Genomic DNA, 23,555 nt, shown 5'->3' with positions numbered 1-23,555 from the left:
GCAATGGTAAATGGGAGTGTTTCCATAATTTCTCTTTCAGATTTTTCATCATTAGTGTATAGGAATGCAAGAGATTTCTGTGCATTAATTTTGTATCCTGCAACTTTACCATATTAATTAATTAGCTCTAGCAGTTTTCTGGTGGCAGTTTTAGGATTCTCTATGTATAGTATCATGTCATCCGCAAACAGTGACAGTTTTACTTCTTCTTTTCCAATTTGTATTCCTTTTATTTCTTTTTCTTCTCTGATTGCCGTGGCTAGGACTTCCAGAACTATGTTGAATAATAGTGGTGAGAGTGGACATCCTTGTCTCGTTCCTGATCTTAGAGGAAATGCTTTCAGTTTTTCACTGTTGAGAATGATGTTTGCTGTGGGTTTGTCATATATGGCCTTTATTATGTTGAGGTAGGTTCCCTCTATGCCCACTTTCTGGAGAGTTTTTATCAGAAATGGGTGTTGAATTTTGTCAAAATCTTTTTCTGCATCTATTGAGATGATCATATGGTTTTTATTCTTCAATTTGTTAATATGGTGTATCACATTGATTGATTTGCGTATATTGAAGAATCCTTGCATCCCTGGGATAAATCCCACTTGATCGTGGTGTATGATCCTTTTAATGTGTTGTTGGATTCTGTTTGCTAGTATTTTGTTGAGGATTTTTGCATCTATATTCATCAGTGATATTGGCCTGTAGTTTTCTTTCTTTGTGACATCTTTGTCTGGTTTTGGTATCAGGGTGATGGTGGCCTCATAGAATGAGTTTGGGAGTGTTCCTTCCTCTGCAATTTTTTGGAAGAGTTTGAGAAGGATGGGTTTTAGCTCTTCTCTAAATGTTTGATAGAATTCACCTGTGAAGCCATGTGGTCCTGGACTTTTGTTTGTTGGAAGATTTTTAATCACAGTTTCAATTTCATTACTTGTGATTGGTCTGTTCATATTTTCTGTTTCTTCCTGGTTCAGTCTTGGAAGGTTATACCTTTCTCAGAATTTGTCCATTTCTTCCAGGTTGTCCATTTTATTGGCATAAAGTTGCTCGTAGTAGTCTCTTAGGATGCTTTGTATTTCTGCAGTGTCTGTTGTAACTTCTCCTTTTTCATTTCTGATTATATTGATTTGAGTCCTCTCCCTCTTTTTCTTGATGAGTCTGGCTAATGGCTTATCAATTTTGTTTATCTTCTCAAAGAATCAACTTTTAGTTTTATTGATCTTTGCTATTGATTTCTTTGTTTCTATTTCATTTATTTCTGCTCTGATCTTTATGATTTCTTTCCTTCTGCTAACTTTCGGTTTTGTTTGTTCTTCTTTCTCTAGTTTTTTTAGGTGTAAGGTTAGATTGTTTACTTGAGATTTTTCTTGTTTCTTTAGGTAGGCTTGTACAGCTATAAACTTCCCTCTTAGAACTGCTTTTGCTGCCTCCCATAGGTTTTGGGTCGTCGTGTTTTCATTGTCATTTGTCTCTAGGTATTTTTTTATTTCCTCTTTGATTTCTTCAGTGATCTCTTGGTTATTTAGTAACGTATTGTTTAGCCTCCATGTGTTTGTCTTTTTTACGTTTTTTTCCCTGTAATTCATTTCTAATCTCATAGTGTTGTGGTCAGAAAAGATGCTTGATATGATTTCAATTTTCTTAAATTTACTGAGGCTTGATTTGTGACCCAAGATGTGATCTATCCTGGAGAATGTTCCGTGCGCACTTGAGAAGAACGTGTAATCTGCTCTTTTTGGATGGAGTGTCCTATATATATCAATTAAGTCTATCTGGTCTATTGTGTCATTTAAAGCTTCTGTTTCCTTATTAATTTTCATTTTGGATGATCTGTCCATTGGTGTAAGTGAGGTGTTAAAGTCCCCCACTATTACTGTGTTACTGTCGATTTCCTCTTTTATAGATGTTAGCAGTTGCCTTATGTATTGAGGTGCTCCTATGTTGGGTGCATATATATTTATAATTGTTATATCTTCCTCTTGGATTGATCCCTGGATCATTATGTAGTGTCCTTCCTTGTCTCTTGTAACATTCTTTATTTTAAAGTCTATTTTATCTGATATGAGTATACCTACTCCAGCTTTCTTTTGATTTCCCTTTGCATGGAATATCTTTTTCCATCCCCTCACTTTCAGTCTGTATGTGTCCCTAGGTCTAAAGTGGTTCTCTTGTAGACAGCATATATATGGGTATTGTTTTTGTATCCACTCAGCCAGTCTATGTCTTTTGGTTGGGGCATTTAATCCATTCACGTTTAAGGTAATTATCGATATGTATGTTCCTATGACCATTTTCTTAATTGTTTTGGATTTGTTTTTGTAGGTCCTTTTCTTCTCTTGTGTTTCCCACTTAGAGAAGTTCCTTTAGCATTTGTTGTAGAGCTGGTTTGGTGGTGCTGAATTCTCTTAGCTTTTGCTTGTCTGTAAAGCTTTTGATTTCTCCATCAAATCTAGATGAGATCCTTGCCAGGTAGAGTAATCTTGGTTGTAGGTTCTTCCCTTTCATCACTTTAAGTATATTATGCCACTTATTTTATTTTATTTTATATTCTTTCTTTCTTTTTTTTCTATTTTTTCTCCCTTTTATTCTGAGCCGTGTGGATGAACGGCTCTTGGTGCTCCAGCCAGGCAACAGGGCTGTGCCTCTGAGGTGGGAGGGCGAACTTCAGGACACTGGTCCTCAAGAGACCTCCCAGCTCCACGTAACACCAAATGGTGAAAATCTCTCAGAGCTTTCCATCTCAACATCAAGACCCAGCTTCACTCAACGACCAGCAAGCTACAGTGCTGGACACCCTATGCCAAACAACTAGCAAGACAGGAACACAGCCCAATCCATTAACAGAGAGGCTGCCTAAAATCATAATAAAGCCACAGACACCCCAAAACACACCACCAGACATGGACCTGCCCACCAGAAAGACAAGATCCAGCCTCATCCACCAGAACACAGGCACTAGTCCCCTCCACCAGGAAGCCTACACAACCCACTGAACCAACCTTAGCCACTGGGGACAGATACCAAAAACAACGGGAACTACGAACCTGCAGCTTGTGAAAAGGAGACCCCAAACACAGTAAGATAAGCAAAATGAGAAGACAGAAAAACACACAGCAGATGAAGGAGAACGGTCAAAACACACCAGACCTAAAAAATGAAGAGGAAATAGGCAGTCTACCTGAAAAAGAATTCAGAATAATGATAGTAAGGATGATCCAAAATCTTGGAAATAGAATAGAGAAAAAGCAAGAAACATTTAACAAGGACGTACAAGAACTAAAGAGGAACCAAGCAACGATGAACAACACAATAAATGAAATTAAAAATACTCTAGAAGGGATCAATAGCAGAATAACTGAGGCAGAAGAACGGAGAAGTGACCTGGAAGATAAAATAGTGGAAATAACTACTGCAGAGCAGAATAAAGAAAAAAGAATGAAAAGAACTGAGGACAGTCTCAGAGACCTCTGGGACAACATTAAACACACCAACATTCGAATTATAGGGGTCCCAGAAGAAGAAGAGAAAAAGAAAGGGGCTGAGAAAATATTTGAAGAGATTATAGTTGAAAACTTCCCTAATATGGGAAAGGAAATAATTAATCAAGTCCTGGAAGCACAGAGAGTCCCATACAGGATAAATCCAAGGAGAAACACGCCAAGACGCATATTAATCAAACTATCAAAAATTAAATATAAAGAAAACATATTAAAAGCAGCAAGGGAAAAACAACAAATAACACACAAGGGAATCCCCATAAGGTTAACAGCTGATCTTTCAGCAGAAACTCTGCAAGCCAGAAGGGAGTGGCAGGATATACTTAAAGTCATGAAGGAGAAAAACCTACAACCAAGATTACTCTACCCAGCAAGGATCTCATTCAGATTTGATGGAGAAATTAAAACGTTTACAGACAAGCAAAAGCTGAGAGAGTTCAGCACCACCAAACCAGCTTTACAACAAATGCTAAAGGAACACAAGAGAAGGAAAACACCTACAATAACAAACCCAAAACATTTTACAAAATGGGAATAGGAACATACATATTGATAATTACCTTAAATGTAAATGGATTAAATGCTCCCACCAAAAGACATAGACTGGCTGAATGGATACAAAAACAAGACCCATATATATGCTGTCTACAAGAGACCCACTTCAGACCTAGAGACACATACAGACTGAAAGTGAGGGGATGCAAAAAGGTATTCCATGCAAATGGAAATCAAAAGAAAGCTGGAGTAGCAATTCTCATATCAGACAAAATAGACTTTAAAATAAAGACTATTACAAGAGACAAAGAAGGACACTATATAATGATCAAGGGATCGATCCAAGAGGAAGGTATAACAATTGTAAATATTTATGCACCCAACATAGGAGCACCTCAATACATAAGGAAAATGCTAACTGCCATAAAAGGGGAAATCGACAGTAACACAATCATAGTAGGGGACTTTAACACCCCACTTTCACCAATGGACAGATCATCCAAAATGAAAATAAATAAGGAAACACAAGCCTTAAATGATACATTAAACAAGATGGACTTAATTGATATTTATAGGACATTCCACCCAAAAACAACAGAATACACATTTTTCTCAAGTGCTCATGGAACATTCTCCAGGATAGATCATATCTTGGGTCACAAATCAAGCCTTGGTAAATTTAAGAAAATTGAAATTGTATCAAGTATCTTTTCCGACCACAACACTATGAGACTAGATATCAATTACAGGAAAAGATCTGTAAAAACTACAAACACATGGAGGCTACACAATACACTACTTAATAATGAAGTGATCACTGAAGAAATCAAAGGGGAAATCAAAAAATACCTAGAAACAAATGACAATGGAGACACGACGACCCAAAACCTATGGGATGCAGCAAAAGCAGTTCTAAGAGGGAAGTTTATAGCAATACAAGCCTACCTCAAGAAACAGGAAACATCTCGAATAAACAACCTAACCTTGCACCTAAAGCAATTAGAGAAAGAAGAACAAAAATACCCCAAAGCTGGCAGAAGGAAAGAAATCATAAAGATCAGATCAGAAATAAATGAAAAACAAATGAAGGAAATGATAGCAAAGATCAATAAAACTAAAAGCTGGTTCTTTGAGAAGATAAACAAAATTGAATAAACCTTTAGCCAGACTCATCAAGAAAAAAAGGGAGAAGACTCAAATCAATAGAATTAGAAATGAAAAAGTAGAAGTAACGACTGATACTGCAGAAATACAAACAATCATGAGAGATTACTACAAGCAACTCTATGCCAATAAAATGGACAACCTGGAAGAAATGGACAGATTCTTAGAAATGCACAACCTGCCGAGACTGAACCAGGAAGAAATAGAAAATATGAACAGACCAATCACAAGCACTGAAACTGAAACTGTGATGAAAAATCTTCCAACAAACAAAAGCCCAGGACCAGATGGCTTCACAGGCGAATTCTATCAAACTTTTAGGTAAGAGCTAACACCCATCCTTCTCAAACTCTTCCAAATATTGCAGAGGGAGGAACACTCCCCAACTCATTTTACGAGGCCACCATCACCCTGATACCAAAACCAGACAAAGATGTCACAAAGAAAGAAAACTACAGGCCAATATCACTGATGAACATACATGCAAAAATCCTCAAAAAATACTAGCAAACAGAATCCAACAGCACGTTAAAAGGATCATAACTCATGATCAAGTGGTGTTTTTCCCAGGAATGCAAGGATTATTCAATATGTGCAATCAATCAATGTGATACATCATATTAACAAATTGCCGGAGAAAAACCATATGATAATCTCAATAGATGCAGAGAAAGCTTTCAACAAAATTCAACACCCATTTATGATAAAAGCCCTGCAGAAAGTAGGCATGGAGGGAACTTTCCTCAACATAATAAAGGCTATATATGACAAACCCACAGCCAACCTTGTCCTCAATGGTGAAAAACTGAAACCTTTCCCACTAAGATCAGGAACAAGACAAAGTTGCCCACTCTCACCACTATTATTCAACATAGTTTTGGAAATGTTAGCCACAGCAATCAGAGAAGACAAAGAAATAAAAGGAATCCAAATCGGAAAAGAAGAAGTAAAGCTGTCACTGTTTGCAGATGACATGATACTATACATAGAGAATCCTAAAACTGCTACCAGAAAACTACTAGAGCTAATCAATGAATTTGGTAAAGTAGCAGGATACAAAATTAATGCACAGAAATCTCTTGCATTCCTATACACTAATCATGAAAAATCTGAAGTGAAATTAAGAAAACACTCCCATTTACCATTGCAACAAAAAGAATAAAATATCTAGGAATAAACCTACCTAAGGAGACAAAAGACCTGTATGCAGAAAATTATAGGACACTGATGAAAGAAATTAAAGATGATACAAATAGATGGAGAGATATACCATGTTCTAGGATTGGAAGAATCAACATTGTGAAAATGACTCTACTACCCAAAGCAATCTACAGATTCAACGCAATCCCTATTTAACAACCACTGGCATTTTTCACAGAACTAGAACAAAAAATTTCACAATTTGTATAGAAACACAAAAGACCCCGAATAGCCAAAGCAATCTTGAGAACGAAAAATGGAGCTGGAGGAATCAGGCTCCCTGACTTCAGACTATATTATGAAGCTACAGTAATCAAGACAGTTTGGTACTTGCACAAAAACAGAATCATAAATTAATGGAACAGGATAGAAAGCCCAGAGATAAACCCACGCCCATATGGTCACCTTATCTTTGATAAAGGAAGCAAGCATATACAGTGGAGAAAAGACAGCCTCTTCAATAAGTGGTGCTGGGAAAAGTGGACAGGTACATGTAAAAGTATGAAATTACAACACTCCCTGACACCATACACAAAAATAAACTCAAGATGGATTAAAGACCTAAGTGTAAGGCCAGACACTATCAAACTCTTAGAGGAAAACATAGTCAGAACACTCTATGACATAAATCACAGCAAGATCCTTTTTGACCCAGCTCCTAGAGAAATGGAAATAAAAACAAAAATAAACAAATGGGACCTAATGAAACATAAAAGCTTTTGCACAGCAAAGGAAACCATAAACAAGACAAATAGCAACCCTCAGAATGGGAGAAAATATTTGCAAATGAAGCAACTGACAAAGGATTAATCTCCAAGATTTACAAGCAGCTCATGCAGCTCAATAACAAAAAACCAAACAACCCAATCCACAAATGGGCAGAAGACCTAAATAGACATTTCTCCAAAGAAGATATACAGATTGCCAACAGATACATGAAAGAATGCTCAACATCATTAATCATTAGAGAAATGCAAATCAAAACTACAATGAGATATCATCTCACACCGGTCAGAATGGCCATCATCAAAAAATCTAGAAACAATAAATGCTGGAGAGGGTGTGGAGAAAAGGGAACCCTCTTTCACTGTTGGTGGGAATATAAATTGATACAGCCACTATGGAGAACAGTATGGAGGTTCCTTAAAAAACTACAAATAGAACTACCATACGACCCAGCAATCCCACTACTGGGCATATACCCTGAGAAAACCATAGCTCAAAAAGAGTCATGTACCAAAATGTTCATTGCAGCTCTATTTACAATAGCCAGGACATGGAAGCAACCTAAATGTCCATCGACAGATGAATGGATAAAGAAGATGTGGCACATATATACAATGGAATATTACTCAGCCATAAAAAGAAATGAAATGGAGGTATTTGTAGTGAGGTGGATGGAGTTAGAGTCTGTCATACAGAGTGAAGTAAGTCATAAAGAGAAAAACAAATACAGTATGCTAACACATATATATGGAATCTAAGGGGGAAAAAAAGGTCATGAAGAACCTAGTGGCAAGACGGGAATAAAGACACAGACCTAGTAGAGAATGGACTTGAGGATATGGGGAGGGGGAGGGGTGATATGTGACAGGGTGAGAGAGTGGCATGGACATATATACACTACCAAATGTAAAATAGATAGCTAGTGGGAAGCAGCCACATAGCACAGGGAGATCAGCTCGGTGCTTTGTGGCCACCTAGAGGGGTGGGATAGGGAGGGTGGGAGGGAGGGAGATGCAAGAGGGAAGAGATATGGGGACATATGTATATGTATAACTGATTCACTTTGTTATAAAGCAGAAACTAGCACACCATTGTAAAGCAATTATACTCCAATAAAGAGGTTTAAAAAAAACATTGTGGTAAACCAAGAACAATGAAGACCTTAGTTCTAGGAAGCAGAAGATCCCACTTAGGGGTTTGGCAAAGGAATGTTCTAGGTGCAACACTCTAGGCAACCAATAAAGATTGAAACTGGGTCCAGGAATGTGATTTCCAACAACAAAGGAATGGACATAGTTGAAGATTTAGAAAATATTGCCAATAGGCCTATGACAGAAATGTAAGCTCTTGAGGGAAGGAACTTCATCTGTTTTTCTCAGTGATGTAGCACCATGTATTAGAACAGTACCTGGCATGTGGTAAGCCCTCAATAGAGAATTGTTAAATGGAAAGGAGAGGAAGAGTGAATGAGAAGAGAGGAATTTGAGACAGCAAGTATACACCAACTCTTAAGGAGTTTTTCTGTGAAGGTGAGCAGAGAAAAATGGTGTAGCTTGAAGGGAAATTGGAATCAAAAGAAGGTTTCCTTTAATTGGGAGAAACGACAACATACTTGTATGCTGATAGGAATGATCCAAAATAGAGAAAAATATTTATAAATGAGGGAAGTTTGCTTCTGATTGCCTGTATACTCTCAATGAAATGGGAAGCAAGGTCATTAGGTGAGAGCGAAGATGGTCCATGATCAGCAAGTACCCCCTCAACCTCCCTGGATCATCATGTGATCTTCTTCTTCCTTTAAAAATTTTTTTAATTTACTTTTTTTTGGCTGCGCTGGGCCTCTGTTGCTGCGTGCGGGCTTTCTCTAGTTGCAGTTAGCAGGGGCTACTCTTCATTGTGGTGTGCGGGCTTCTCATTGCAGTGGCCTCTCTTGTTGTGGAGCATGGGCTCTAGGCACACGGGCTTCAGCAGTTGTGGCACGCAGGCTCTAGAGCACAGGCTCAGTAGTTGTGCCGCACAGGCTTAGTTGCTCCGTGGCATATGAGATCTTCTGGGACCAGGAATCGAACCCGTGTCCCCTGCATTGGCAGGCGGATTCTTAACCACTGCGCCACCAGGGAAGCCCCGTGATCTTCTTGTATGGAACTTTTTATAATAAAATGCTGTGAAAAATTAAAAAGAAGTGCTTTTGTTCATTAAAAGGCATGATAAAAAGAGTGAAGGCAAGCTAAAAACTAGAAGATATTTACATAACATGAAATCATCAAAGAATTAAAGTATAGAATACATAAAGAACTTCCACAAATAAATATGCAAATAACCCAAGGGGAAAATGGGCAAAAGACACTAAATGAACACCTCATAGACAAGAAAATCCCCAAGGCCAAGCATATGAAAAGCTGCTCAATATTATTACTAATATTATTACTAATCAAGAAATTGCAAAATAAAACTACAATGAGACACCATTTCACTATCACCAGATTGACAACAATTTTGTACTTTGTTAATATCAAATGTTGCTGAGGATGTGGAACAGTTAAACACTGTTGATAGGAGTAGAAATTAGCATGACCGCTTTGTAAAAAATCTGGCCTGATCTAGTAATGCTGGAAATCTTCTTTCCCTGTGAGATGACAATTTCAGTCCTAAGTATGAGCACTGGAACACAGCTTCCCAGCCATTGTATTCTATGGCTCACACAGAAAATGATGATTGTGTGGCATACAGGAGTAAGACGACAAAGTTGTTCAGGGCCAGAACCAAGCGGTCCAGGGGCTGCTGTCTGGCTGTCTCTGGGGATGAAGGTCTCAAAGTCCCAGGTCCAAATGTTGGAAAGCTCTGCCCTGGAAGGCTCTTGTATGTGGGCACCAGGAAACATGAGCCATAATGGTTATAGTAGCACTATGTATAATATCTGCCCAAATGGAAACAACCCAAATTACCCATTGACAGTAGAATGGATACATAGGTTGAGATACAGTTGATTCTTGTTATTTGTAGATTCCATACTTGCAAATTCCCCTATTTGCTAAAATTCATTTTTAACCACAAATCAGTACCAGAGTGCTTTCCTCTTCATTTGAGAGAGCTGTGAAAAGTTTGAGTTGCTGGAGTATGTTCCCAACTGAGGTCAAACAAGATGATGCTTTGCCTTCTGGTTTCAGTCTCATACTGCAAGCAAGTGTCCTTTTCATGATTTATTTAGTGCCAGGTATTTTGCATTTTTGTGCTTTTTTGTTGGTGATTTCATAATTAAAGATGGCCTCCAAGCTTAGTGCTAAAGTATTGTCTAGTGTTCTTGAGTGCAAAATGACTATGATGTGCACTCAAGAAAATATGTGTGTTACATAAACCTTGTTCAGGCATGATTTATAATGCTGTTGGCTGTGAGGTCAATGTTAACAAATCAATAATATTTATATTAAATAGAGTGCCTTTAAACAGAAACACACATGAAACATGATTATGCAGTGATCAGTTGATGAAAATGTTGTGACCAGCGGATGGTAGGAACTTGAAATTATATTTCCCTTAGGAGCAATGTTTCAGGACTGCCTAATTCAGTGTTCATGGCAACTTTATAGACTGCAAATAACTATCATGATAATGAGAGTCACTGTATATTCATTTGGTGGAACAGTGTACAACAATGAAAATGAACAATTGCCTGCCACATGCGACAACAGGGATGAATCTCAGTTACACAGTAGCACACGGGAGAAGTCAGAAACAATACAAATGATTCCATTTACATAAAGACCAAAGGATGCAGCAAAACCAAAATTGTTAGGAATATTAACCTATGTAGAAAATAACTAAAGAAAAGGAAGGGAATGATGAAGACAAAGGATAGAGGTTACTTCTGAGGAGGGTGAAGGGAAAGGAATTGGAGCTTACATGCAAGGAACTTCTATGGTTATGGTGATGTTTGAAAAAACACTGCTATAAAAGTTTACTGAGGGAATGAATGACTCCTAAATCTGTATCTCTCTCTAGCTCTGACCCCTCACTGATGCTCCAGAACCAAATTTCTAAGTGCATTCTGGCTAATTCCACCTGCATGTCCTATAAGAAACACAACCTTAATGTATCCAAAATCCCATCATTTCCCTCCCAATCTTTCTTTACTTCTTGTGTCCCTATGCTCCCCACCACAAAGTCACTCAAAACAGAAATGTTAGTCTTCTTTGACTTCTGCTTCCTTGTGGTGGCCATAGAAACATGCCCCTCTGATCCGCTGCAGGGAACATAGTAGATTGGCAAGTGCCAGCTGCCACTTCTCTGGCTCCACCATTGTTTGTGCCAAGATCCCACATCCTCTGGGTAGCTCCCAGCCAGTGACTGAGCTTGGCAGGGGCATACTTCTTCAGGACAGGGACTCCTCTAAATGGCAGCTGTAGCTTGGGGACTCCACATGAGCCTGAACAAACTAAGCTAAACTGAACTAAAATTTAGTGTTAGAACGAAACTGCATCTGAGATTCTTCTTATCTGACCCTCCTTTCCCCCACGTCTCTCTTACAGATGTCAGACCTGCATCGCACCCTGAAGACTCATTCCTGCTCCTTCTCCTTTATCCTTCACATGCCATTCTCCCATCATGTTCTTTCATGTTCTATCATGCCTTGGTGTCCGTATTTTTGGAGGACCCAAACTAACAAAAGTGGTACCAGGAGTGGTCTGAGAAGTAAGCTATAAGATGGGGTTTATGGACCAGCTCACTCACCACCCAAATGACAAACAGCGTACCATTTTGAGTGTTATGTGGGGCATGGATAATCTCTAGCACAAGGTTACCTCCTGATTCCTTAAGGTTTTATCCATACGTACCTTGAAAAATATCCCAGTGGAGGGTCTTACTGTGGCCTGTGAGATGATTCAGGCCTTTGAATGGTAGGGAGGACACTATGTCTATAGGGAGGGCGGAGGCGGCTGTTCATTGCTCTTATACTGGCGCCCTGCAAAGACATAATGAGAAACTAAGAGACATTACCAAACAGTTAAGGGCAAAGTGTAAGACTCATGGGGATTTCTTGGTGGCTTACAAAATGCCCTTGCCTCCTGCAGAAGAAGAGCAGAGACAGTTGAGTAGCTCACAGATGATGTGATAACAATAAGTGCAGAACTCCAGAGATGTATACATCCTTGACAAACACAGGCCTGTTATGGGAAGGTCAGGGCCCTTTTTGGAAAAACTTCAGACTCTGAAATGTAGGCTGGGTATATTGGCATGGATGTCTCCAAACGTTGGCTTATCAGATCCAAACGTCCTGAGGCCTCAAAGCTTGCAGGGTGGCCCTTCCTTCCCTAGCAAGAGCTAACACATGCCCTGTGCTGGTAGATGCTACAGAGTCTGCTCCCCCACAAAGTGACAGATGACTCTCCCAGGGAAACCCTCATCTCTTCTCCATAAACTCACTGGGTATGCCAAGACTGATAAGGGGAAAAAGAAATTATACACCAAGGAATAACCAGCCTGTACTGGCAGGAGCAGGGCAATATCCCTGGGATTGGATTTTGAGGGTGCTGGATAAAGGGGACAGGAATATAAGACTGGATAAGCAAGTTTTACTGAGGGGAGGCGCTTTCTCATGCCATGGGATTTAACACACTGGCAAGGACTCCAGGAGATGGAGGAAATTCACTACTAGACTGGCCCTTTGAAACTTTGAGAAAGTGATGGCCCATAAGGAGAGAAGTGGAAATGCCTGCCTTGGATTGGCAGATGGCAGAGGAAGGAACAAAAAGGTTGAGTGATGCAGACATGCTAGAACAGACAGAAAAGGTGAGGCCAGTCACATGGCCTCATGGTTATGTCCCACTGTAGGCCTGAGAGGACACATCACTCACCAAAGCCATCAGGAGTGTTCTGGTGAGAGGGGCCCCAGCATCACTAGAAGTTTGGTGGTTGCTCCCCTCTGCAGGCCAATGCCAATGATGGAAGGAAAGTGGTCCCGACCTGGGCTCATTACCACCCATGGGAGCAAAGGAATTCTGACATAATAGAGGACAGAGGGCAGCTCTTAACCAAGAGATGCCAGAAGACCACATTTCCAGTAATGACCAGCAAGGTCAGAGGGGCAGTCAAGAGTGCCTGCTTGACCGGCAGAAAGCTGAGAAGATGGCACAGACAGCATTGCTCCCTAGGGGAAACTACAGCCAGCAAAAGGCAAGAATGCAAGAGAAGGAGGGCCATCATCCTGCTGAAAAGCCACAGTCTCCTGCTCAGTTCCTGGTCCTGAGCCAATTCAGAGACTGGCCCCATTGAAGACGTGGGTGAGTCCTGAGGAGGAAGGATCCAGAAACAAGGCAGTGGGTTATGTCCATCCCTAAAGAGAATGACTGCCATTTCTCAGGTGATTGTACACTGAGGCTAGAAAAAGATCCAGACACTTCTAGTACTACTGGACACAGGATCTGAGCTGACATTGATTCCGGAGGCCCAAAGTGTCATGATGGGGCCCCATTAGAATGGGGCTTATGAGACCCTGACATTAAAAGGAGTTGGGGATAGAGACCGGTTCAGAGTGAGCTGAATGGGTCCCTGGACCAACATAGTGGTCATTTCTCCAGTCCCCAAGCTGATAATTCTAAGTGATACACGTGACAGTTGGAGAAATGACCTGCACATTGGGTCATTAATCTGTGGAGTAAGAGCTATCACCTTGGGAAGGCCAAGAGGAACCTCTGACACTGACTCCCACTCCAGGCCAAGAGAGTAAGTCAAAACCAGTATTGGATCCTGGTGAGCGTAGGGGGGTAAAGCAGAGATTAGTGACATCATTGGAGACGTATGGGATGCAGGGGAAGAGCAGGTAGGAGAGCCACAGGGACGAAGAGAGTGGAGAAGGTGAGAAGAAGTTCTGGGAGTCTCTCTGTGGGGGAGGGAGGAAGGGAGTGGAAATGGTGAGAGGGAAGACGGAGGCTTCCACTGGATCCACCGGTAATGTTTCATAGGATGCTGGTGGATGCAGGAGATTTTGCTATATCCTTCCTTATCCATTTTAACATATTTGAAATACCACACCATGACTTAAAAAGTCACTGGGAGAAGTGGAAGGGGGCGGTATCCACAAACAGGCAGGCACCATCGGGGGCAGGCTCGAGGAGGAGGATTGCAGATTTACAGTGCACCCAATCTCCCCTGCTCTGTAACTTCTCCAGCATGGCCAGCTTCTCAGGTGCAGACCCAGAAGACTGGGCCTTTGAGTTCCACAGACAAGAGGGGTTCAGACACCCCAGGACTCTCCAGGAGGTCAGCCAGAGCAGGAGGCAGGAGAGAGAGGTGACTGAAGACAGAGGAGTACGAACGGGAAAGAGCAGAAGGAAGGTATGGGAGGAATGGAGGGGTGTCAGAGTAGGAGTTGGGTGGCAGACAAGGGAAATTCTAACACCCATGGGCCATATAGAAACCAAGAGAGGGACCACTCCCCAGACATCAGTACTGCTCAGCTCAGGGAAGCTGAGAACTGAGAGTTCCAAGAAAAATTGAGAGACACCTGGCTATCCACACCCACCGCCATCACAACTGGTAGGCCTTGGTTGTGCGTCCTTCAAAACTTTAAAACATACTTGTACATATACTTAAATGAATTCTCATATATTACATAGGATTGACTGGTGTGTGTGTGTGCCCACGCACGCAAGTGCTTTAATTTACGTATGTCAATCCAAAGCGATCGTTCTGCAACTTGCAGTTTGAAGTCAGGAGGATGCTTTTGAAAGCTGTGAGAATGGCCTGATGCATTCCTTTGGACTGCCACGCTTTATGCTACTGGATGCTAAGCCACGTTGCATTCATCCATTTCCTTACTGACGGGAATTTGGAGTGTTCCCAGTTTTTCCCATCACCAACACCCTTGTGCATGTGTTCTTGTACACTACAGGTACCAGCGTGTCTCCGGAAGAAGTACCAGGCAGCGGACTTGCCGGAACATAGAGGAAATAGCTTTTATTTTTCCTTCCAGTTTTAAGATCTTGGGCTCAAAGCAAGGACTCTGGAGGCAGATTGATTGGTTTCAATCCTGCCGCTGATCCCCACGAGCCGAATGACCTTGGGCCAGTGGCCGAACCTCTCAGTGCCTGTTTCCTCACTGGTAAGAGGCCAGTAATAGTTGGTACTATAGTTATAGGTGTGTCACGCGGATGCATTACTATTCATGCCCAGCGCTTAGAAGAGTGCCAGGCACAGAGTCCGTGCTGGCGCTAAGTTGCTTTCAATGGATTCTGCCAGATTACCTCCCAAATGGATCTCTTGCACCACCGCCACAGGGCTTTGCTCCTGACCTCTCCCACCCTCAGAATGGTTAAGCTCTTTGAAGGTTATCAACCTAGTGTGTGAAACCCAATTCGTGGTTTTAGTTCACATCTCCAGGATCAGCGTTGGGGAGCATCTTTTGGGGTGTAACTGGCCACTGCGATTTCCTCTTCTTTGAATTTGCCTCAGATCGGGCGAAGGGCTGATGGAGCGAGGCCAACCCCAGTCTGTCCGCCAACCCCAGTCTGTGCGCCAAACCCGCCTGCCAATAACGTTTGCTGAGCCACATTTGATGGAGCAGTTGAGACAGAGACCTTACAGAACGAAAATATGATCCCTTTGCTCTCTGGCTGACCTCTGATCACTGACTGCGGGACTCCTGTGCCCATTCTCCTGTTGGGTCGTAAGGCTTGCGGTGGAAGGGAGGCTGGCAAATGCTTTCGGCGCGTGCTAGGCGTCAGCCGCCTCAATCTTGACGTTTCATCCTCACCACCCCTGGAGCCCGGCGCCCTCACTCCCCGACACCCTGTGTAGATGGGAAACGGAGGCTCAGAGCTGTGACTCTAACCGGAAAGGGGAGGCGGGACAGGAGGAGACGGGCCGAGAGGCTTGACAGAGGGAGGCCCTCCCACCACCCCCTTCACCAGCCCACTGCCCGGATCGCCAACAGGCTTGGGGGCAAACCAGAGGCCCTCGACCCCATTGGTTAGGCCTCGAGCCGGCAGGCGAACAAGGCGCCCGCTGGTTGGCTGGGCCCGGACCAATGAGGAGGCCACAGCGCGGGCGTGTGAGGCGCGCTGAAAGCCGCGCGTCGTTTGGTTTGAGGCGAGCTCGTGCGACGCCTGAGGTGGCTGCCACTGCCCTCTGAGCGCCGCCCGCCTCGCCCGCTGTGACCGCGACCTCGACTCGGGCCATCGACAGTCGCCCCGGTTCCGGCGCCGCCAGGGTAGCGACATGAGCTCCCCCGATAAGCTGTCTGTGTGGGTAACGGTTTTTGGCCCAGAGGGCGGGGAGCGGGCCGGCATCGTCCCAGGCGGCCCCGCAGTCCCGCGGGGACCCGACCCAGGCCCCGAGCCCGGGGAGCCGCGGAGCGGCGAGGGCGGGGGCGGCTTCCCGGACCCCGAGGGCTTCCAGTCGGAGCGGGAGATGCTGGAAGCGGGAGGGCCGGTGCTGTGGGGCCGCGAAGGCCGACCTGACTCCCCGGCTGACGTCACGAGGGACCTCCTGGAACTGGCCGAGGAGTCTGCGGCGGGCATCCTGCGGCAGCTGGCCGACTGGGACGTGCTGGACGTCCACAGACACCCGTCCCCGGAGAGCTGCGAAGCCTTCGAAGTGTCCACCGTGTGGGCCGGCCTCGAGGCGGGTCCCGGCGGTCGAGGAGCGCCCGCCCAGAGCTGTGGGGAAGCGCCGCCGGCTCCGGCCGGCCCTCTCCACCTCGGTGGGCCCGAAGCGGGCCGGGCCTGGGGGAACCCTAAGAGAGGCCCTAAGCGTAGGTTGAAGGTGGCTGCGGATCGCCAGCGGCTCCCCGAGGAAGACCCGGCCTGGCTGCTGTCCGACCCCGAGTCCTCAGATGAGCTCAGTGAGACACAGCTGATGACGGTGAGCACTTACCCCAGAGGAGGAGGCCAGGCCGAGCCCAGCAGACCCGAGGCTCCCGGGGACACTCCCAGACACTCGAATTTCCAAGTCAGAGAGAATTTCCTTCCCGTGCCAGGCTCTTCTCTGTCCTTGGCTCCGCGAGGACTCACTTCGGTTGTGGAAACGCAGGGCGTGGGAGAGCAGGGCATCTCTTCCCCTAGGAAAATGCGGAGCGTGCTCTGGGGGAAGGGGGGCAGCAGGCCCAGCTACCCGGGAGCTGCTGCTGCTGCTGCAGGTGGCCTGCCGCGGGTCACTCCTAGGAAGAAGGGGGCCCAGGAGAAGAAATCCCTCGGGGGAGCCTCCAAACTTGCCCTGGGGAGAACCTTCCCTTCCGGGGGAGAGCGAATATCGGCACCTCCCCTGGAACCGGCCACCTTGCCCCCAATCTCTGGTATTCCGCTGCTTGGGAGGTCCAAGAGGTATGGCTTGGTCCTTTCGGGAACCGAACAGTCCAAGCACACCGGCGCTGGGAAGAAATCCGTGGCCAGGTGGGCAAGGGAGTCTGAGGCGGTGGCGGGAGAAGATAAGGACCCAAATAGAGACCCAGCCGCAAAGGGCCAAGTGAGTAGGCCATGCTCCTCCTCTCTCCCCACTCTTCGCCCCCCCCCCCGCTCCAACCACCCCCAGGACCCAGGACACACGTCTTCACCCATGCTGCCTCTGTCCATCCCTCAGGGGTCGTCATTGGGGGCCCCTCGGTCACTGGGTCATTAGGATGCCAGATCGGGCTCCTTTTACTAGGGACAAACATTAAGGTAACACTTCAGGTGTGCTGGGCCCGGTTCTCCAGCCTTGGCCTGTTTCCAGCCTCCTCTGCGAGACAGGCTGTGATGGAAGGGAGGGCTGTTAGCTGAATTGGGTCGGGGGATCCCTTAAAAGTTTCCCCGAAAAGCCTCAGTATTTAAACTCACCAGCTTCCTGAATCCTACTTCCTAGCTGTTCCCCAGACCTTCCTTGCAGGGGGCCTGGGCTTTCTCAGTGCCCCAGTGTTGTCCCTAGATCAGCTCTGCCTGCTGGCCTGGGGCTGACTGAGGGAGAAAGTGCTAATGAGATCAGCCTTTCAATTCCCTTCCCAATTCCCTGCCTCACCCTGGCCCCGAATCACACACTCTCTCTCTCTCTCTCTCACACACACACACACACACACACACATCCTTAGTCCTAATCGGTGAGAAATTCTTGTTTCAGCTGCCAACTCACAGGCCAGGCACATCTTTTCCACGCATGCATGGTGGAAAAGCCTGCAGTGACGACCTCAACACCAGAGGCCCCCAAGATCCAGGAAACTCAGAGCCCTTGGCCCTGAACCCAGGAGAAGTCAGGCCCAGGCTGCCTGTCCCCTCAGGTGAGTGTCGTGGATTTGATATGAGGGGAGGGGAGAGGGGTTGAGGACAGAAACCTCTGGCTCTGTCTCTGCTGGGGGCACAGCCTTGCTCCCAGGCAGCTTCTCTCCCAGGAGACCGGGTGCTGGCAGGGCTGGCCTTGAGCCACATCATCCTCTGTGTGGGGTTTGTGCGGCCGGGGTGATCGGTGGCAGTGCCCCAAACAGCTCCTCTGGGTGTAGACTTGCAGGGAAACAGCCTTTTCTGTTAAGTCCTTTTCGCCCACATTGTTCTCCCATGTGCTGGCTGTGGCTGCAGCTCTGGGAGGGTCGAATCCAGAGCCACAGCCTTTGGGGACCACAGTGGCGAAATGGCTGCCCCTGGGGAACAGGGGAGGCAGGCCCAGAGAGAAGGTTCGGGCTGCTGGGCAGAGCAGGGGCGGCTTGTTGCCAGCGGAGGGTGGTGCTGCCTCACCTCACGTTAGACCCCGCTTGGCCCTTTCCACCTCACTGGGAGCCTGGGAAGCTGGATTGTGTGTCCTTTCCCTCTCAGGTGACCGGAAGCCACTTGACCATCCCCCAAGACCAGAAAGACAGCAGCAGCCACTGGGAACACCGGGCTGTCCTCTGGTAATGCTTCCTCTGCCTCCTGGAAATGCAGGCCCAAACTCGAGGGTGGGATCTGGGTCCAAGTTCAACTGACATGTGTGGGGCCCCCCCTCCCCTGCCCCCATGACGTACCCCACAGAGGGAACCCACCTCCTTTCCACTGAGGAGCCCTTGCCAGTCTAGCCACCCGGCTCTGGGATGGAGGGCCTTGGGGAGAGGAGAAGGTGGAGGAGAGAGGAGGCCAGAGTATACTAATCATTTCTCTTCCTCCTGTGTCTGCTGGCCTAGAGTCTCGTGCTACGGAGAGAAATAGACGACCTTAAGGAGAAACTTGGTATGAGGAACCGGGGACGGAGAGCGGTGTCTTAGTGCAGAACCCGGGTGGGCACCTGGGGTGAGGGTGGACTGCAGGTGCATTCGGCCTCGCAGGGACCAACATCCCTGTGGGGAGGAGAACCTAGCAGGCCTGGCCCTGGAGCCGGCTATGCATGTCCAGCTGGGCGTGTGTACAAGTAGCAAAGTACTGTCTGGACTGCATGCACACTTTGCCAACCAGACCAGTCCTAGGGAACCTCCTTCTGATAGGACTTTTAGAGATGCCTCGTTGATTTTCCCTTGAACTGCTGCTTGGTGTGGCTCCTAAGGTTCTTGTTGAATTGTTTGTTTGTGTGACGAGTTCTGACTGGTTGTGGCACGGCCCACAGCATGAGAGCTGCTGGCACACTTTGTTTCCCTTTAGGAACCGGTTCCACATTCAATTCGGGTGGTGGGGAGTGGTCAGGCCCAGAGCTCTTTGCATCAGGTCTGGAGGGGGTTTTAGGTTGCAGGGCTAGGCGGTTCCTCACGGGGATAGGGGGACGGGCTTCTATATCCCTCTCTCTGGAGCGCCTGCTAATGCCTGTCCCTGTTGCAGCCGCCATGCAGTACCTGGCTGACAAGTTCCAGACCCTTTGAAGTGAGTGTTACGCACACCGTACCCCTTCCCACAGTCCTGCCTGTTGAGCAGGGCTGGGGGCTGGCCCTGGCTTGAGGCTCCTCCCTGACTCCGCTGTTTCACAGGTTGAGCCCAGCGTCTTCCTGCAAGAGGAGCAGCTGGTACCTTTGGGGCCCGGGAGCTGTGGCCAAGCTCGTTCCCTCCTGTTCTGCCTCAGCTGGGGCTTCCACTCCCCCTTGTTTTGCCCCCGCCCCACCCCAGTTTCACAGCATTTTCTAATTAAAGTGCCTCTCATATTCTGTGTTCTGCCTTCTCTCTGGAGGGGTAGGGGTAGGGGTAGGGGTAGGGGGCCGGGGCAGGGCGCTGCTCCACGTCAGAGCCTTTTCCAGAACAGTATCTCTGGCATCCTGTGGTGGGGACTCTGGGCCAGCCTCTGCTACCATCCCTGCAGTCAAGCCAGCGGAGTGCCCCACGTCTGGGTCCTGTGTGGGCTCTGCCTGGCCACATTGGCACGTCCTCCCTTTCCCCCGAAGGCCCTCTTCTAGTTCTATCCAAACCCCCTTCCTCCTTTGGGGTCTGGCGGCTCCCATTCATCTCTGCCATTCCCCCTCCCCATCAGCAGGAACTCATGACCCCCTTCCAGAGCTCCAATCTGGAAGCTTTCACATCCTCCCTGCCCTAGCCAGGTGACCACCCTCCTCCAGCCTGGTCGTCTCTATACCCTTGAGTGGAAATTGGCCCGTCAGGTTCTATGGCAAGTGTGGTTAGTAGGTCTGTGTTCTTGCATGGTCCCCGTCAAATACTCTTCCACCAGCCCCATGACACAGATTTTCCTGGAAATGGTATTTCCGTCTCCCAGCTCAATCTCCCTGACTGCCTCTTTAGGACACATGAGGTTGAATCTGAACTCCACGTTCGATTTCTCCCTCACTGGAGGTTGGGAAGCACTTCCTTCCCTCAGCCAGGACCCAGGGCTGTACCAGCCTGAGACTCAGAGGGACAGATTTGTGTTTGAGTGAGGCGAGGGTGGTTCTGCCTGACCGCCTTCCCGAAAGACCGGTGTTTTACTACACAAAAGGGGGTATGATGGTAGATAGGACATTCCAGGTTGGTGAGTGTGTGTCCCTGTGTGTGAATAAAAGTAATCAGGGATAATCTCCCTTGAGGGAGAAAGATGTGATTCAGGGAGTAAAGGGAGTAGAGGCTGGTCCAGGTTCTGTGAGGCATTGAATGAGCAAAATCAAGGGTCGGATCTGTTTTGTTCAAGGGTTGTCGTTAAATTCCCAAAACATAGGAGGGGGATGATGCAGAAGTCACCAAACCCCACGACAGGGTGTTGGGATGCTCAAAATGTTGGATTCGCTGGAGGAGGCTCTCGATCCTACTCTGTGATCCTGTGATGTCTGACGACTACTGTGGGTGTGGATGGAATGAGATTGGGAAGGGTGGCTCCTCAGAGTAGCTCATCTTAGAATCAGGAGACCCATATATGAGACCACCCAACATGAGCTACCCGGGACAGGGGCGGGATGGGCGCAGTGAGGATGGGAAGTAAGGAGTGACTGTACCTGGACAATGGGGGAGCACTTGGGTCCACCCTTCCCCCATATTCTCACCCTGACTCGCTTCCAGAGTTCATGGCATGAGCTCAGTTGGACAGACCACATGTGGGATGGGACAGTCACAGACCTCAGTGTCAGAAAAGAATGTTCGTGGGACTGAATCCTTCCACTCAAACCCCTCCCTGGAGAAGGTGGGCTTGACTGCTTAGTTTACAGCTTTGACCCTGAACCTGATCCAGTGGTTATTGCTTGGCGGTGTAGCACATCTCGCTGCTGTCTGAGTGACTAAGTTTGGCAGAGACCTTCCAGCTGAGGTTTCTGCTCACCGAGACGTGCAGGCAACTTGTGCCCGGGGAGAAGTCCAGCACCAGCACCAGCACCGCCTGTCGGCAGAGGGGGTCACGGGGCTGTGGTCACCCGAGTGAGGAAGTAGAGAAGCTTGTTGAAAGGGAGGTGACATGGGAGGGCGTGACCTCAACCCTTGGTGATGCATTTTCCCTGCCTCCCTTCCCTCCACTGAGCACACAATCTCTCTGTTCCGTGTTCTGACCAACTACTGCAGAAAAATGTTGCTGGAAACATGTATTTCACAGGCTGTGGCTTGGCCCTGAGCTTTCCAGTTCCAGAGGGAAATAGTGGCAGGTCATACATCTGGGCCCCCGTGTGTAGGAGGAGGTCAGGACCACGCCCTCATTCAGTTCGCCCCATTTGCCTTTCCCCTCAAGCCCCTTCTCCAGCCTGGGAGACAGTGGCGGCTGGCCTGGAGAGCCCTAGGCCCCATCCTGCCTGCTTCTGCTCCCTGCCCAATTACTGGGAAGATGCCCCCTCCCCACCCCACCCACTCCACACCAGCACCAGCCCAACCACAGGCCAACTGCTCTCTCTGGACTCTTGGGGGGAAGTGACACAAACAATAAGGTAGGTGTAGGTGAGCCCTGGAGAGGGAGCTGGGTGTGGTGGGCAGAGTAATCATGCCCCAAGGTGTCCAAATCCTAATTCCTGCTGTTGGCTTATATGTTACCTTGCATGGCAACAGGGGGTTAAGCTTGCAGGTGCAATAAAGGCTGCTACCCAGCTGAATTAAGGTGGGGAGACTCTCACCTGCATTGGCCAGGTTCGGCCAGGCACATTGGGGCTGCCAGGGTTGCCATGTGGACCGTCCCTGCGTGATTCCAGGGCGCAGCATTCGAATGACTGCAGTGTGCTTGGTGCCCCCTGTGCTTGTGCACTGTTGAAGTCTTGGTAAGTACCGCTCAGATGCAGATGGAGGACAGACCAGTAGTTTTGGACCTCCCTTTTGTTCCAAGCCAATCACTTCCCCCATCCTAGTCCTCTTGAGGTATCTGCCAGCCTGACTTTTACAATGATCATTCACTTTCTTTTAAAGGATTTACAATTGTTATTTAATAAAATAACCCTTCCAAAGATAAAAGACACTATCCATATGCACATCGTAGAGAGCATAAGCTCTCAATTTGACAAATAATTATGAACGGAACAACCCATGTAATTATACCCAGGTGACAGAAAAGTACATTGCACATCCAGAAGTCCCCTATATGTCCTTTTCTGTGTAGGAATCCAAATGGATAAGTCTACATACTGCCTGATCCCATTTACTTCACGTTCTTGAGAAGGCCAGACTGTAGGGATAGAAAACAGATTGGTGGTTGCCTGGGTCTGGGGGTTGAGACAAGAGGTTAAACTACCAAAGAGCATGAAGCAATTCTGAGGCTGATGAAAATGTTTTTAATTTTGATTGTATTGGTGGTTCCATAACAGAATGTGTTCATAGAGACTCTTAGACCTTGTATGTAAATTAATTTTAATAAACCCATATTATTAAAAAAATGTAAAAAGTGCATTATGACACAGCAATTAGGGAAGAAAAATAAATAAAGAGAATCCAAATTGGAAAGGAAAAAGTAAAACTATCACTGTTTGCAAGTGACATGATAATATACATAGGAAATCCTAAAGATGCCACCAGAAAACTACTGGAGTTCATAAACTATTTCAGTGAAGTTGCAGTATACAAAATTAATATACAGAAGTCTGTTACATTTCTATACACTAACAATGAAATATCAGAAAGAGAAAATAGGGAAACAATCTCATTTAGTGTCACATCAAACAGAATAAAATCCCTAGGAATAAAT

The 23,555-nt window shown here is 46.4% G+C and overlaps 1 protein-coding gene and 1 long non-coding RNA gene across 2 annotated transcripts in view; both read left to right on the top strand.

The window, feature by feature from the left end:
* The window catches only part of LOC309620813, a 498,839-nt gene that overhangs the window by 67,855 nt on the left and 407,429 nt on the right, over positions 1–23,555 (top strand). The gene's annotated exons all lie outside the window — the stretch shown is intronic.
* Positions 16,287–20,093, top strand: LOC309620947 (uncharacterized protein CXorf49 homolog; the record flags this gene model as incomplete). The annotated part of the gene is made up of 6 exons (XM_082377792.1): positions 16,287–17,531; positions 18,159–18,315; positions 18,845–18,921; positions 19,189–19,234; positions 19,814–19,855; positions 19,960–20,093. The coding sequence occupies 5 exons, from the start codon at positions 16,287–16,289 to the stop codon at positions 19,852–19,854; spliced, it is 1,566 nt and encodes a 521-aa protein (XP_082233918.1). The 3' UTR covers position 19,855; positions 19,960–20,093.

Source organism: Balaenoptera borealis (genome assembly GCF_965194805.1).
Source record: "Balaenoptera borealis genome assembly, chromosome: X".
In the NCBI taxonomy this organism is placed as follows: domain Eukaryota; kingdom Metazoa; phylum Chordata; class Mammalia; order Artiodactyla; family Balaenopteridae; genus Balaenoptera; species Balaenoptera borealis.
The sequence above is the reverse complement of the archived record's forward strand: the minus strand, read 5'-3'. Positions and strand labels throughout refer to the sequence as shown.